This window comes from Balaenoptera physalus (genome assembly GCF_965194825.1).
Source record: "Balaenoptera physalus genome assembly, chromosome: 13".
Classification (NCBI taxonomy): Eukaryota; Metazoa; Chordata; class Mammalia; order Artiodactyla; family Balaenopteridae; genus Balaenoptera; species Balaenoptera physalus.
This window is the reverse complement of record NC_138892.1, coordinates 61,690,897-61,704,427: the sequence shown is the minus strand read 5'-3', so window position 1 is coordinate 61,704,427 and position 13,531 is coordinate 61,690,897. Positions and strand designations below refer to the sequence as shown.

General features: G+C 50.1%; 1 protein-coding gene across 2 annotated transcripts; it reads left to right on the top strand.

Moving 5' to 3' along the window:
- Positions 1 to 5,014: 5,014 nt before the first annotated feature.
- On the top strand, positions 5,015 to 10,822 carry AMHR2 (anti-Mullerian hormone receptor type 2; the record flags this gene model as incomplete). Of its 2 annotated transcripts, XM_082422304.1 has the most annotated exons (11): positions 5,015 to 5,081; positions 5,383 to 5,565; positions 5,821 to 6,012; positions 6,284 to 6,358; positions 6,516 to 6,646; positions 6,762 to 6,992; positions 8,559 to 8,673; positions 8,816 to 8,988; positions 9,179 to 9,326; positions 9,494 to 9,630; positions 10,529 to 10,822. In XM_082422304.1, exons 1-11 carry the CDS (start codon positions 5,030 to 5,032, stop codon positions 10,736 to 10,738), a joined length of 1,647 nt encoding a protein of 548 aa, XP_082278430.1. In that variant the 5' UTR covers positions 5,015 to 5,029. The 2 variants fall into 2 exon arrangements, with proteins under 2 accessions (XP_082278430.1, XP_082278431.1); XM_082422305.1 differs by lacking the exons at positions 5,015 to 5,081; positions 10,529 to 10,822 and having other exon boundaries at positions 5,192 to 5,565; positions 9,498 to 9,634.
- Positions 10,823 to 13,531: the final 2,709 nt, after the last annotated feature.

The following is a 13,531-nucleotide window of genomic DNA, read 5'->3' as shown; positions in this document are numbered from 1 at the left end:
AGGAGACTTTGTTCTTTTTATTGGAGAATGGTATTTAGAAACCAAGATCTAGCTCCAACATATTTTACGTTCAGTTAATACCAACCTGTGTCTAAAATGATCGAATCTGGATTATGGCCCCTTGAAGCTGAAATTGAAGTTATTTTGACAGCCTTTCCCATTTCCCATCAGCCTATACCTTTACTTCCCTTCCTACCTATCTAAGAATCCTTGGTTGCCTGTTTATATATAGCTACCAGCATTCTTGATTATTTTTGGTCATTTGATTCCCTATGTCAGTTTTGTCAATCACTCAGCCAGCCAATTGATTTCCTTATGTAGCCATTAGCAATATAACATTTTAATATTTGACTTTATTGGAGGTTTTTTTGGGGGGGAGTGTTTATTTTTTGGCTTTGGAGCCTTAAGTGGGCCTTTAATAGTTGTGCCAGCTATTCAGTCAGTAAACATTTATTGAGCCCTTACTATGTGCTAGGTTGAGGATAAAAAATGAAATAAGACAAGTCCTGCTATCAAGTACTTCATAGTCTGGTGAGTGAGACATACCATTAATTGCAAATTTCCCAATCCTGACCCCAGTTTTCAGCAGGTGATTTGCTTCCTATTTCATGAAACAGAAGCATCAATTTCCTCAGACCTCCCTCTCTTCTCTCTAACAAACATCTAGGTACTCACCAGTGCCAGTTTACCCCCTTCTCTCTCCTGAGAGAAATATTTTTCCTTTGCAAGGCGAACCCTGCCACTTGTGCTCCCAACCTTGTTTTCTTTAACTTCTTTTTGTTCTTTGTTTTGATAGTATTTTCTCCTTTTATCTTCAGTCTCTCCTGGGTCCCCTTTTATCAGCCTATGAACATGTTAAAATCTGCCTCCCTGATCCCCACCCCCCATTTTGAAAAACCTGTGCTTCCTCTTCAAGCTGCTGATCTGATTCTTAACATTTCCAAAGTTAGTGAAAGTAGTTTACATTTAATTTTTCTCTTTTATTCACCTCTCAGTCCACTTTGTTAAGCACCTATCGTTTACCAAATTTTTTCTTATCAATACCAGCGCCCTGGTTGCCTGCTCGGGTGGTCTTTCAGCCTCTTAGACCTCTTTGCAACAGTGTGTGCCTTAGTGCTTTCTTCCCACTGAGTGTGAAACTGAGGCACTTCTGGCTTTCCTTCAACCTTTCTATTTGTTTTAGTCTCCTTCATAGCCACTTCTTCCTCTGTCCCTGAAATACTGCTGTTCCCCATCCTGGATCCTTTCCTTACTCTTCACCCCTAAACAAGTTGCATCCATTCTTTATCTATTACATACATTTTGATGACTCCCAAATCAAAATGCCTCACTTTTTTCTCATCCTGGCAGCCTGCTTAGTGGACATTTTAATCTGGATGTCCCACAGATAACTCAAACTCAACATGTAAGAAAGGAAAATAATCCTTTGTGTTCCTCAGCTCACTTAACAGTATTACTACTCCTTGATCACTTATGCTTGAAACCTCAGAACCATCTCTTTTTTAAAATATTTATTTATTTGGCTGCATCGGGTCTTAGTTGCGGCACGCGGGATCTTTCATTGCAGCACTCGTGGGCTTCTTTCTAGTTGTGGCGCAAGGGTTCCAGAACTTGTGCATTGAGTAGTTGCAGCGTCCAGTCTTAGTTGCCCCGCAGCATGTGGGATCTTAGTTCCCCCCACCAGGGATCGAACCTGTGTCCCTTGCATTGGAAGGTGGATTCTTAACCACTGAACCACGAGGGAATGGGAATTCCCCTCAGAATCATCTTTTAATTCTGCCTTTCATCTACCAACATTCATTTGATTACCAATCCTGTCAATTACCAATACTGTGTATCTCGGTACTTCCCTGGTGGCGCAGTGGTTAAGAATCCACCTGCCAATGCAGGGGACACAGGTTCGAGCCCTGGTCTGGGAAGATCCCACATGCCGCGGGGCAACTAAGCCCGAGCACCACAACTACTGAAGCCCGCGTGCCACAACTACTGAAGCCCACGTGCCTAGAGCCCGTACTCTGCAACAAGAGAAGCCACCGCAATGAGAAGCCCGAGCACTGCTACAAAAAGTAGCCCTCGTTCGCTGCAACTAGAGAAAAGCCCACACGCAGCAACGAAGACCCCACACAGCCAAAAATAAATAAATTAAAAAAAAATACAGTATATCCCAATTTTTTCCCTCTTTTATTTATCTATTTTTTGGGGGGTGGGGGTTATGGATTTTTTTTTTGGTCTCGCCGAGCGGCTTGCAGGATCTTAGTTTCTTGACCAGGGATCGAACCCGGGGCCCCCTGCAGTGGAAGCGTGGAGTCCTAACCACTGGGCCTCCAGGGAATTCCCTCCCTCTTTTTTTTTATTTCCATTGTCCTAGTACTCACCCTGGCTACTGCTTAGGTCTTGTAACTGATCTCCCTTCTTCTAGTCTCCCTGAGCCTCAGTCATCCATCTTCCACTTTGCCACCAGACCCCTGCGTAAAATCCTTTGCTTTCAGGAAAAGTCTACACTTTCCAGTCTGGTCCCAGTCTATCTCTAGTCACGATTTTCTGCTTCATATCTCATACCCCTTTTTCCTGCTCAATCTCCCCTGCCCCAACACACCACTATACACGCTTTATGTTCATACCTTTATTCTTGCTGCCTGTATTTTTGCTGTTCCCTTGGCCTGTAATAATCAGCCTCCTTTTATTTGTTTTCAGTGTGTTTACATTGAGACAATTTAAATATCACTTTTGCTGTGAAAACTCTGGGCACCTTTCTTCCCTTGTCTTCTATGCCCTGAACAGAATTAGCTTGTTTGATCTTTCTGCTTGTATAGCTCCTTGTTCATACCCCTAGCTTGACACATTTTTCTGGTTGCTTATTGATATATTTTCCTGCCTTTCTAGACTATGAGTTCCTGGAGGGCAGGAATCACATGTATCTTTGTAGGTCCAGCACTTAATGGAATACCTTTTTAAGACTAGGACCTAATATTTTATAAATTGAATAAACAACTCACTTTAGCCTTGTCGTCAGTGGGGTCAAAGGTAAATTATTGGGCCACTGCAGACTTTAATCAGGGGATCCTAATGAAGAGCTTTGTGTATGTGGAATCCAGGAAGCCTTTCTTCTATGCTGAAGTTCTCTCTCAGGACCTTCCTAATCCCCCAGCTCTCAAATCCTTACCCCTTCTCTCACCACCTCAACTCTAAACTCTGACTGCCAGTTCCTGTAAACCTGACTGGAACGTTTCTGTCTTGAGTGTAGTTATCCAAGGCTTTGGGTGAGGAGACTCTGCCTTCCTGCCTGATCCTTACCTTGCTCTCCTCTGGAGGAGAGTCTCCTGAGACACTCCTGACACAAGAAACTATTTTACCTTCAACTCCTCCCCTCAGTCCCAGACTTACTGATCTGGAAGCTGGTGAAGGAAGATAGTTGTAACTAAGTACAACATTCCAACTCACTGGACTCCCAAAAGGACCCAGGAGGGGATGGGCAGCTATCCACCAGCCTCTAAGCCCTGGTCATTCCTCTAGCTGCTGCTTCACACCACTGGAGCTTTTACCCTCTCATGCAGCCTCCCTGGGAGAAAGGCTCCAGAATCAAAGAGTACTCAGGCCCTCAGGCCTGATCTAAGCCAGACCATCCCCAGAAAGGGTTTCCAGGCAGCCACCAGGGGAACAGAAAGTTAGGAAAACAGGGAACCAGTCTCCTCTGGCTCTAATTCTCATGGGAGGCAGCTGCTCTGTAGTTTCCCTTATTCTGAGCAGTAATCTGGTGGAGTTGGACACCTCCTGTCTCTCGACTGCAGCACAAGCTATAGACCTCTCTCCTTCCATCTCCATGCTGACATTCCCTCTACACACCCTGTGCCCTCTCTTCACATTTTACAGTTCGTGCAGCTTAATAGATATTGGAGATGTACTATGGATATTAGTCATCAGAGGACGCCCTTTCTGCCCCCTCACTATGTCCCCGAGTTTCTCCTATGTCTGCTGACCTCTGGTGGTGATAGTTTGAACTGTATCTTTTTCTAGTTAGTGGCCTGCTCACAGGTATTGATGCACATTTTCTCAATCCATATTCAAATATTCAAATACTGTGTTAAATGGAAATACTTTTTTATTGCCGAATTTTGTATTTTCTTTCCTGCATCATGGCATAAGTGCAAAGAACAGGGCCTGGGCTTTAGAGTCAGACTTAACAAGGTCCAAATCCTAGCTGTGCTATTTCCTAGCAGAGTGACTTGGGCAAGTTACCTAAATTCAGCTTTCTTCCCTATAAAGTGAAAATAATAATAAATAGCTCAATGGGAGAATTAGATGAGATGATTGTAAAATTCATAGCCCTAGCTGTGCCCTAGCACGTAGGTGGTCAATAAAAGTTTTTTACCATTCAATAATGGTGATGTGTTTAGTGTGTGACTCAATGTGATTTTTTTAAAAATTTTGATGACATAAAATTTACCATCATACCTATTTTCAATGTGATTTTTAAAAAACTCTGAGTAATTTTATACAACTGCTTTTATGACTCTTGAGTTTGGAAAATGAGGTCAACTCTAGTATAGGCTGTGAAGCCTCTCTGCGCCCAGGGAACTGCAGACCTGAGCCCGGAAAATAAGGGCTAGAAAGGCTCTTGGGCACAGCTGAATGGCTCTGAGCACTTGACCTCTCTTTGGTTTCCAGCCTGGGAAGGGCTGACAGGATCCAGCATTTTGTCCTAGGGTCAGCAAAGGGCAGAGGTTTGAAATTAGGCATTGCTGGGCTCTCAGCGGGACCACTAAGGCCCCCTCCTCTCACTTTACAGAGAAAAGAGGAGGTGGCTGAAGAGAGGAAGACACGAGATTGGTTCTCTGCTCCTCCCTCTCTCTCCCTGCTTCTCCCCACACCCATCCTCTCCCCCTCAGCAGCCGTCTCCCCCACAGAGACTGGGAAGAGGGAGGGGGCGGAGTTGGGGACTGAAGGATCACAAGCCCCACGGTGCCCTGCATCTGAAGGAAGCTCTGGCCAGGGGCAGCTGTGTTGGCTCATGCTCCCCCCCTTCCACTGCATGATGCTGGGGATTCTGGGGCTTTGGGCGCTGCTTCCCACAGCTGTGCAAGGTAAGTGTCTACAGGGAGGAGCAGGGTCCTTCCACCCACCCATTAAGGGAGGGGGCACTTGAAGCAGCAGCCACCCCTTTGGAAGAGTGGTGATGGGGTGGGCAAGTGAAGGTGATGGGTACAGCTATGGGTCCCCTTGGTGGGGGTCAGGTTCCAGGCCTCTGCTGACCCTGTTTCCTCCTGTGGCTTTACCAGGCTGGCCCTGGGATATAAAACATGTTTTGTCTCTCTTTGGCTGCTGTTTTTGCCCCTGCATTCACTGTCATCTTGAACCCTCCCCTCTCCTTACCCTGGGCCGCAGCACCCCCAGGCAGGCGGACCTGTGTGTTCTTTGAGGCCCCTGGAGTGCGGGGAAGCACCAAGAATCTGGGGAAGCTGCTAGATGCAGGACCAGGGCCCCCCAGGGTTATCCGCTGCCTCTACAGCCGCTGCTGCTTTGGGATCTGGAACCTGACCCAAGACCAGGCACAGGTGGAGATGCAAGGTGAATGGCACAGCACATGGCAGGCGATAGCCAGTGGGAGAGAGAGGCACATCCTGGGTGGGGGGTGGCAGCTGAGAAGAGGAGTAGAAAGGGAATGTGTGGAGGGAAAGAAAAGCCCATAAGAGATGGAAGGGACGCCTCTGATAGAGAAGGGACCCCCTCCGTGTTCCCAGACCCCGTTATGCTCACTCGTACACTCTTTCTCTCTCTCTCTCGCCCCCTTTCTCTCCTCTTCTCCCAATCCCATCCCATCAGGATGCCGAGACAGTGATGAGCCAGGCTGTGAGTCCCCCCACTGTGACCCGAGCCCCCGAGCCCATCCTAGTCCCAGCTTTACTCTCTTCACCTGCTCCTGTGGCACTGACTTCTGCAATGCCAATTACAGCCATCTGCCTCGTCTGGGGAGCCCTGGGACACCTGGTTCCCAGGGCCCCAAGGCCATCCCAGGTAGCCACCCAGGATGCCGGAGCCAGGTGGGGGCTGGAACCCAGGTTAGAATGAGAGGTAGAACCAGGGCCAATTCTCACCCTACCCCCCGTCCCAAGCTTCCCTCCTCCTGGCCTTGAGAAGTTGGTTGCCCTGGTGACTGGGAGATAAGGGGGCTTGTGACCAGGGTGGGGGCGGGTGGAGAAGCAACTTCTCTTCGGAGCGGGAGAGGAGCAGAGAGCACGATTTGGGGCAGGGCTCATCCAGCCTGCATTCCTGCTTTAACGTGCAGGCGAGTCCATCTGGATGGCACTGGTGCTGCTGGGGCTGCTCCTCCTCCTGCTGCTGCTGAGCAACATCATCTTGGGTACTAATCTGCCCCACCCCTCCCTTGTGACCCCAACACACTGTCCCAGCGCTCTGACCCCTCTCCAGGCTCCCCTGACCCCCATCACTTCCCACAAAGCCCCCTTCCCAGTCTCCATACCCGTGCACCCCGGCCCTAAGGCTCTTCTCTGCCTCAGCCCTGCTACAACGGAAAGGCTGCCGGGCGCATGGTGGGCCAGAGCCAGGGCCAGGGCCGGAGCCGGAGCCACACTCAGGCAGGGACTGGAGTGCCGAGCTGCCTGAGCTGCCCGAGCTGTGCTTCTCCCAGGTGCCCGGGGAGGGTGGGCGGCGGGCTCCTCTGGGTGCTCTCGGAGGGTGTGCTGGGGAGGAAGCCTGGCTCTGCTCCTAGCTGGGGCCCACACCCAGCACCATGTCCTCACCAGGTAATCCGGGAAGGAGGTCACGCAGTGGTGTGGGCCGGGCGGCTGCAAGGCAAGCTGGTTGCCATCAAGGCCTTCCCCCTGAGGGCTGTGGCCCAGTTCCAAGCTGAGAGAGCATTGTACGGGCTGCCGGGCCTACGGCATGACCACATTGTCCGCTTGATCACCGCCAGCAGGGGCAGCCCTGGTCCCCTGCCCTGTGGGCCCCTGCTGGTACTGGAACTACACCCCAAGGTGAGTGCTGAGGAACGCATATGTGTGTGTTTGCCTGTGTGTGGGAAGACGTCGGCGCGTGGGTGCTGGATGGCAGCGAGACCCTGTCCACGCTTATTATTTTGCTTTATTCTTATTCTTTAGATTTCCTTTTCTGTAGAACATTAAAAATGATTTGTATTGTTTTTACCTTTTATTATTATAAGCAGTACTTGCTAACATTTTTGACTTACACTGACAAAAAAAGGGAGAAATCAAAGCAATTCATATTCCCAACCTCAAGGAAAACCATTGTTAAAGAATTACCTCCAGGCATTCAACTAATGTTTATGAACTATATGTCACACTTCCTGTGCTAGGAAAAACACACCCAGTCCCTGCCTTTCCAGATTTTATAGAGTAGTAGGGAAGCAGAAATGGATCAAGCAAACACAAAAAGAAGTGTAAAATGTCAAGCGCGTTAAGTGCTGAAAGAAAAGGTACTACAAGAGGGACTTCCCTGGTGGCTTAGTGGGTAAGACTCTGCCCTCCCAATGCAGGGGTCCTGGGTTCGATCCCTGGCTAGGGAACTAGATCCCATATGCATGCTGCAAATAAGAGTTTTCATACCACAAGTAAGAAGTCCCGTGCCGCAGCTAAGGAGCCCGTGAAATGCAACTAAAGGAGCCCACCTGCCGAGCCCACCTGCCGCAACTAAGACCCAGTGCAACTAAATAAATAAATATTAAAAAAAAAAAGAAAAGGTACTATAAGAGAAAAATAAGGAGGATCATGAGCAAAAAGGATGAAGAGGAATCGGTAGGCAGGGGCCAGACCACACTGGCCTTGTGGGCCTGCTAAGGACGTGGGACTTTATCAGCACCTGTAGTTCCCTCACCTCTGAAATCTTGAATTCTGGAAAGTCCCTTTTTTGACCAATGTACCTCACTGCCCAGCTCAAAAATCATTGCTTTTTTAGTTTTGTTTGTTTGTTTCCCTTTCCTGGCACACTGAAAGTGCTCAATAATGTTTGCAGAATGAGGGACTCTATTGCCCCTTTCCCTCCAATTCCCAGTTGCTCCCTGCCAGCTGCTCTCCTACCCAACGGCTCTCCCCATCCGCACTCTGCTACAGGGTGACACCTCAGGCCAGGTGGTTCGCGAGGGTGCCCCACCTAACCTGCTCTGCCTCTTCTGTTTCTGTCTTTACCCCAAGTCCTGTGAGGCAGTATGAGGTGGCTAAAGGTGAGTGATGCTGGAGTCAGACTGCTGAGGGTCAAGCTCTGCTACTCTCTCACCCAGGGATTTCCAGCAAGCTCCTCATCTGTAAAACAGGAGTGACAGGAGTACCTACCTCCCCGGGTTGTAGTGAGGGCTACAGGAGGCCTGGCACGCAGTAAGTGCTCGGGACACTTGAACTAGAGCTACTGTTTTTCGTGTCAATCCAACTGATGCACGTCCTCACTCGCACTGCCTGCTGCCTTGCCCTGGGTGTGTCGGCGTGTAAGTCTGCTGGGAGATGCAGGGGGATCAATTGATCTCTGCTCCCTGGGGTGGATCAGCCACCTCCAGCTTTGTGTGTCCCTCTCTTCTCTCTGCTTCTCCCCAGGGCTCCCTGTGCCACTACTTGGCCCAGCACACCAGTGACTGGGGAAGTTCCCTGCGGATGGCACTGTCCCTGGCACAGGGCCTGGCGTTTCTCCATGAGGAACGTTGGCAGGATGGTGGGTGAGCTGGGGGCAGGAAGCCGTGGGAGTCAGGAGCCACACCACTGTTTCTGATTTTCCCTTAGCTTGGAGGGGAAGGATTGGGTCAAAAAGAGAAAGGAAGAAGACCCATGTCCCTTCAACCTGGCTTCTCCCACAGGCCAATATAAACCAGGTATCGCCCACCGGGATCTGAGCAGCCAGAACGTGCTCATTCGGGACGATGGGTCATGCGCCATTGGAGACCTGGGCCTCGCCCTGGTGCTCCCTGGCCTTGCCCAGCCCCCAACCTGGGCTCCTACTCAACCCCGAGGCCCAGCTGCCATCATGGAGGTCAGTACTCTGGATAAGGGTGAGGCCCAGGATGCTGGTGGTGGTGCTGATGAAGATGTGACAACAGTGCAGCAGCACCTATAGCACATGGGATGTTGCTGAGTCTAGTTGGGGGGTTTGTTGCATGGACCACTGTGTGGTGAAGATTGCCGTGGTGATGACTGTTGGCCCTCCATGCCTTGCTGTCTAGGCGGGCACCCAGAGGTACATGGCACCGGAGCTCTTGGACAAGACTCTGGACCTACAGGACTGGGGCACGGCCCTCCGGCGAGCTGATGTTTACTCTCTGGCTCTGCTCCTGTGGGAGATCATGAGCCGCTGCCCAGATTTGCGTCCCGGTAAGGATGGGTGTAACAGTGGCCTCACTCCCCCCATGCCCCACCTACCCATTCCAGACCCACCTACCTCCTGACCCAGGAGGCTCTTCCCTTCTCCCTCGTGACCGTTCCGCAAGAAGTCACCCCCACGGGCTAGCTGACACCTAGCCCCATGTGCCTTTTCCCAGACAGCAGACCACCACCCTTCCAACTGGCCTATGAGGCAGAACTGGGTAGCACCCCTACCACCTGTGAGCTGTGGACCTTGGCGGTGGAGGAGAGAAGGCGCCCTCACATCCCATCCACCTGGGGCTGCTTTGCCACAGTAAGAGGCCACAGGCTGGTGGGCTGGGGACCTGGAGAGTCCTGGCACGGGCTTCAAGGACTTGTCCACCAGGACCAGCCCACCTACTCCTATCCCCTCTCATCTCCCACCCTCCTGGCTCTTGTTCAGCTGGAGCTGGGCAAACGTGCTCTGAACCTCAGTTCATCCCCTTCCACCGTTAAGTCTCACACAGCCCACTCCTGAGACACACACCTTCTTCTTGCTCAGTCTTGCCTTGTCCGTCCCTCTTCTCTCCATCATCAGTTTGCCCTGTTCCTCAGTTCCTTCCTCCAGGAAGCCCTCCTTGGCTTTGCTTCTGCCCTGAGCTCTGCCCCCAAGATGGCTCCTCTCCTAGTACACTGGAGCCCAACATTTAATCCAATAATTCCTCATTCTGTCCTACACATCTGTGTTTCTGCCATGACCCAATAAAAGCCAGAACTAAGTATGAAGGGTTAAAACAGTGGCCTAATAGTGAAATTTCAGGGTTTCTGAGGAAAATAGTTTCCTAACAGGAAGCCCATTCCTCTGCTACCTGATCTGAAGTTTCCACTGCACAAGTGTCTGTTGGGTTAGATAACAAAGGCCCAGGCATTGTTTGCAGAAGACCCTGATTGCCTGAGAGGAAAGAGAGTAATTTCCCATCAGCACGGTAAGCCATTAATTAACCTGAATTAGCTCCTCAGAGGAAAAGGTGGACTCTTTGGAGAGAACCTGTCTCATAGGGAACAAGATGCAAAGGGCTGGATTTCAGTGAAGGGGAGGAAGAAGGCTCCAGGAAGGATCAGAAGAAGCGTGTTGAGAACGGGGCCATGATAGATACCTTTTAACCCTGGGGCCACTCATGGGGCCACTCAGGATCCTGGGGTAAAGCCTGCCTCCTGGTCATTCTTCCCAGGACCCTGGTGGCCTGAGAGAGCTCCTGGAGGACTGCTGGGATGCAGACCCAGAAGCACGGCTGACAGCTGAGTGTGTACAGCAACGCCTGGCTTCCCTGGTCCATCCTCAGGAGGCCCACCCCTTCCCACAGGGCTGTCCACATGGCTGCCCACCTCTCTGCCCAGAAGACCGTCTCTCCACGCCTCCGCCCTGCCATTCTCCCTCGTAGGCCTCAGCTGAGTGTCTGCCACTTCAGTGTTCAGCAAGGCCCTTGTTCCAGAAATCCTCAACCCGCCCGTACCAGTTCTCATGTGTAAATATGCAGTTTATGTAGAGTCGGTGTACATGGAAACATAAATACGGTGATCAGATGCCTGTCTGCTCTGCCTCGCCACGGCCTTTCCTACTTGCCAAATGCTTGGATGGATCCTTCCGTGGGTATCCAATCCACTGCTTCTGACCAGTGACTGGGGCGGGTGGTGTGCACAGGAAAGAGATAAAGTCAGCTTTCCTGACTCTACGTCCTGGTCCTGAGGCCTTCCTCCCTTCCAGTGATCCTGCACTCCTTCTGTCTCTCTCCTTTTCCTTCTCTTTCATAAGCCTTTATTTGGTGGGATCTCATACTGGCACTGGGAAAAGGATGAGAAAGATGAAATTGCTGCTCTGAAACTGCTCCAAGACCCACAGCTCATTTTGTTGGCCACCCATACAGTGTCCTGGGGCAGTATCCTCTCCTGAGGCTTGAATGGGGAGGCCTCACAGAGCACAGGATGCTTGAGATGTGTCTTGAAGACCAGGAGTTTTCCAGGAGTGCTGGAGCAGTAGGGCATTCCTGGCCCAGTAAGCTGTACTGTTACGTGGTGCAGTAAGAAACTGCAAAGAGGACTTCCCTGGTGGCACAGGGGTTAAGAATCCACCTGCCAATGTGGGGGATAGGGGTTCAATCCCTCGTCCGGGAAGATCCCACATGCCGCAGAGCAACAAAGCCTGTGCGCCACAACTACTGAGCCTGCGAGCCACAACTCTTTAGCCCGTGCACCACAACTACTGAAGCCCATGCGCCTAGAGCCCGTGCTCTGCAACGAAGAGAAACCACCACACGTCAACGAAGAGTAGCCCCTGCTCGCCGCAACCAGAGAAAGCCCACGCGCACCAACAAAGACCCAACGCAGACAAAAAAAAAAAAAAAGATCTTAAGGGAAGTGAGGGAATGCAGGAACAAAGGAAAAGCTGTCAAGAAGCAATAGTTCAGGGATAAAGCAGAGTCCTAATTCCTCCTCAAGGGGTATACATAACAATCTGATAAGTTCTGCAGGCTCCCACCAAGGTGGAGAATGGAATGATGATGGTCACTTTTTCTGACACTCGTGACTTCAATCAACTAAAGCTTGGACCCTGTCAACCTTTGCCCCACTTCTATGCTGAATTTTCCTCTGCTCGAGCCCCTTCATGAATATGCATGTACCCTTAGCTTAAAAATTCCCCAATTTTGCTGTTCAGGGAAACACTGCTTTGGGACAGAGTCCCAGTGTTCTCCTTACTTGCTGCAAGCAATAAATCCTTCCTTCTTCTTCCTTCTTCTTTGGCTTGGTTGTGTCTTTTGGCTTGACACCTACCAAGAGGTGAACCCAGTTTTCATGTAACAAGAGGTCATTCTCTCAACCACTACACTGTACCAAGTGAACTGTCCTATCTAGGGTCAATGTCTCCTCATGTAAACTTGAACCCCTCTTTTCCTGGTCACTTAGGAACTTTGCTCCTTCAGTTATCCCTTCTTTCTCCAGCAACAGCATTTTTTCTCTCTACTGGATTATTCACATCAGTTTACAAACATGGTTTAAACTCTCCCATCTTAAAAAGCCCCTCCCAGACTGCCCATCCTCTTTTTTTTTTTCGCCCATTCTCTTATGATTACTGCTCCATTTCTCTGCTTCTTGTTTACCAACACTCCTTGGAAGAATTGCTTTTATTTACTGCCTCCACCTTCTCACATTTCGTTCTCTCCTCAATTCGTTGCAGGCAAAATTTCATCCCTAGAATGTAATTAAAACCACTCTTAAAAAGTTCACGGGCTTCCCTGGTGGTGCAGTGGCTGAGAATCTGCCTGCTAATGCAGGGGACACGGGTTCGAGCCCTGGTCCGGGAAGATGCCACATGCCATGGGGCAGCTGGGCCCGTGCGCCCCAACTACTGAAGCCTGTGCACCTAGAGCCTGTTCTCCAAAACGAGAGAGGACACCACAGTGAGAGGCCCGCGCACCACAACGAAGAGTAGCCCCCTCTCACCGCAGCTAGAGAAAGACTGCATGCAGCAACAAAGACCCAATGCAGCCAAAAATAAATAAATTAAAAAAAAAAAAAAGTTCACTATTCTTGGGACTTCCCTGGTGGCGCAGTGGTTAAGAATCCACCTGCCAATGCAGGGGACATGGGTTCGAGCCCTGCTCTGGGAAGATCCCACATGCCGCGGGGCAACTAAGCCCACAAGTCACAACTACTGAGCCTGCATGCCGCAGCTACTGAAGCCCACACACCTAGAGCCTGTGCTCCACAACAGGATAAGCCACCGCAGTGAGAAGTCCATGCACCGCAACGAAGAGTAGGCCCCGATCACGGCAACTAGAGAAAGCCCACGCGCAGCAACGAAGACCCAACGCAGCCAAAATAAATAAATAAATGAATGAATAAATAAATTTATTTAAAAAAAGTTCACTATTCTTGCAAAATCCAATGGCCATTTCTCAGTCTGCATCCTACAAAATTTATCAGCAGCATATGAACATTTGATAGCTTCCTCCTTGAATCTTTTCTTCACACTTTCCTCTGATTTTCCACTTCCTCACTGAAGAAGGGGAAAATCTGTATCCTTTGCTCATTCCTCTTCTCTTGCCAGTTTCTAAATATTGGCAGGCTTGAGGCCACGGGCTGGGCCCTCTTTTCTACTCTGGCTACCCCTGCTCCCTGGCTGAGCTTATCTGGCTCCTTGAATTTTTAAAAATTTTTCTTTGTTAAAAATATTTATT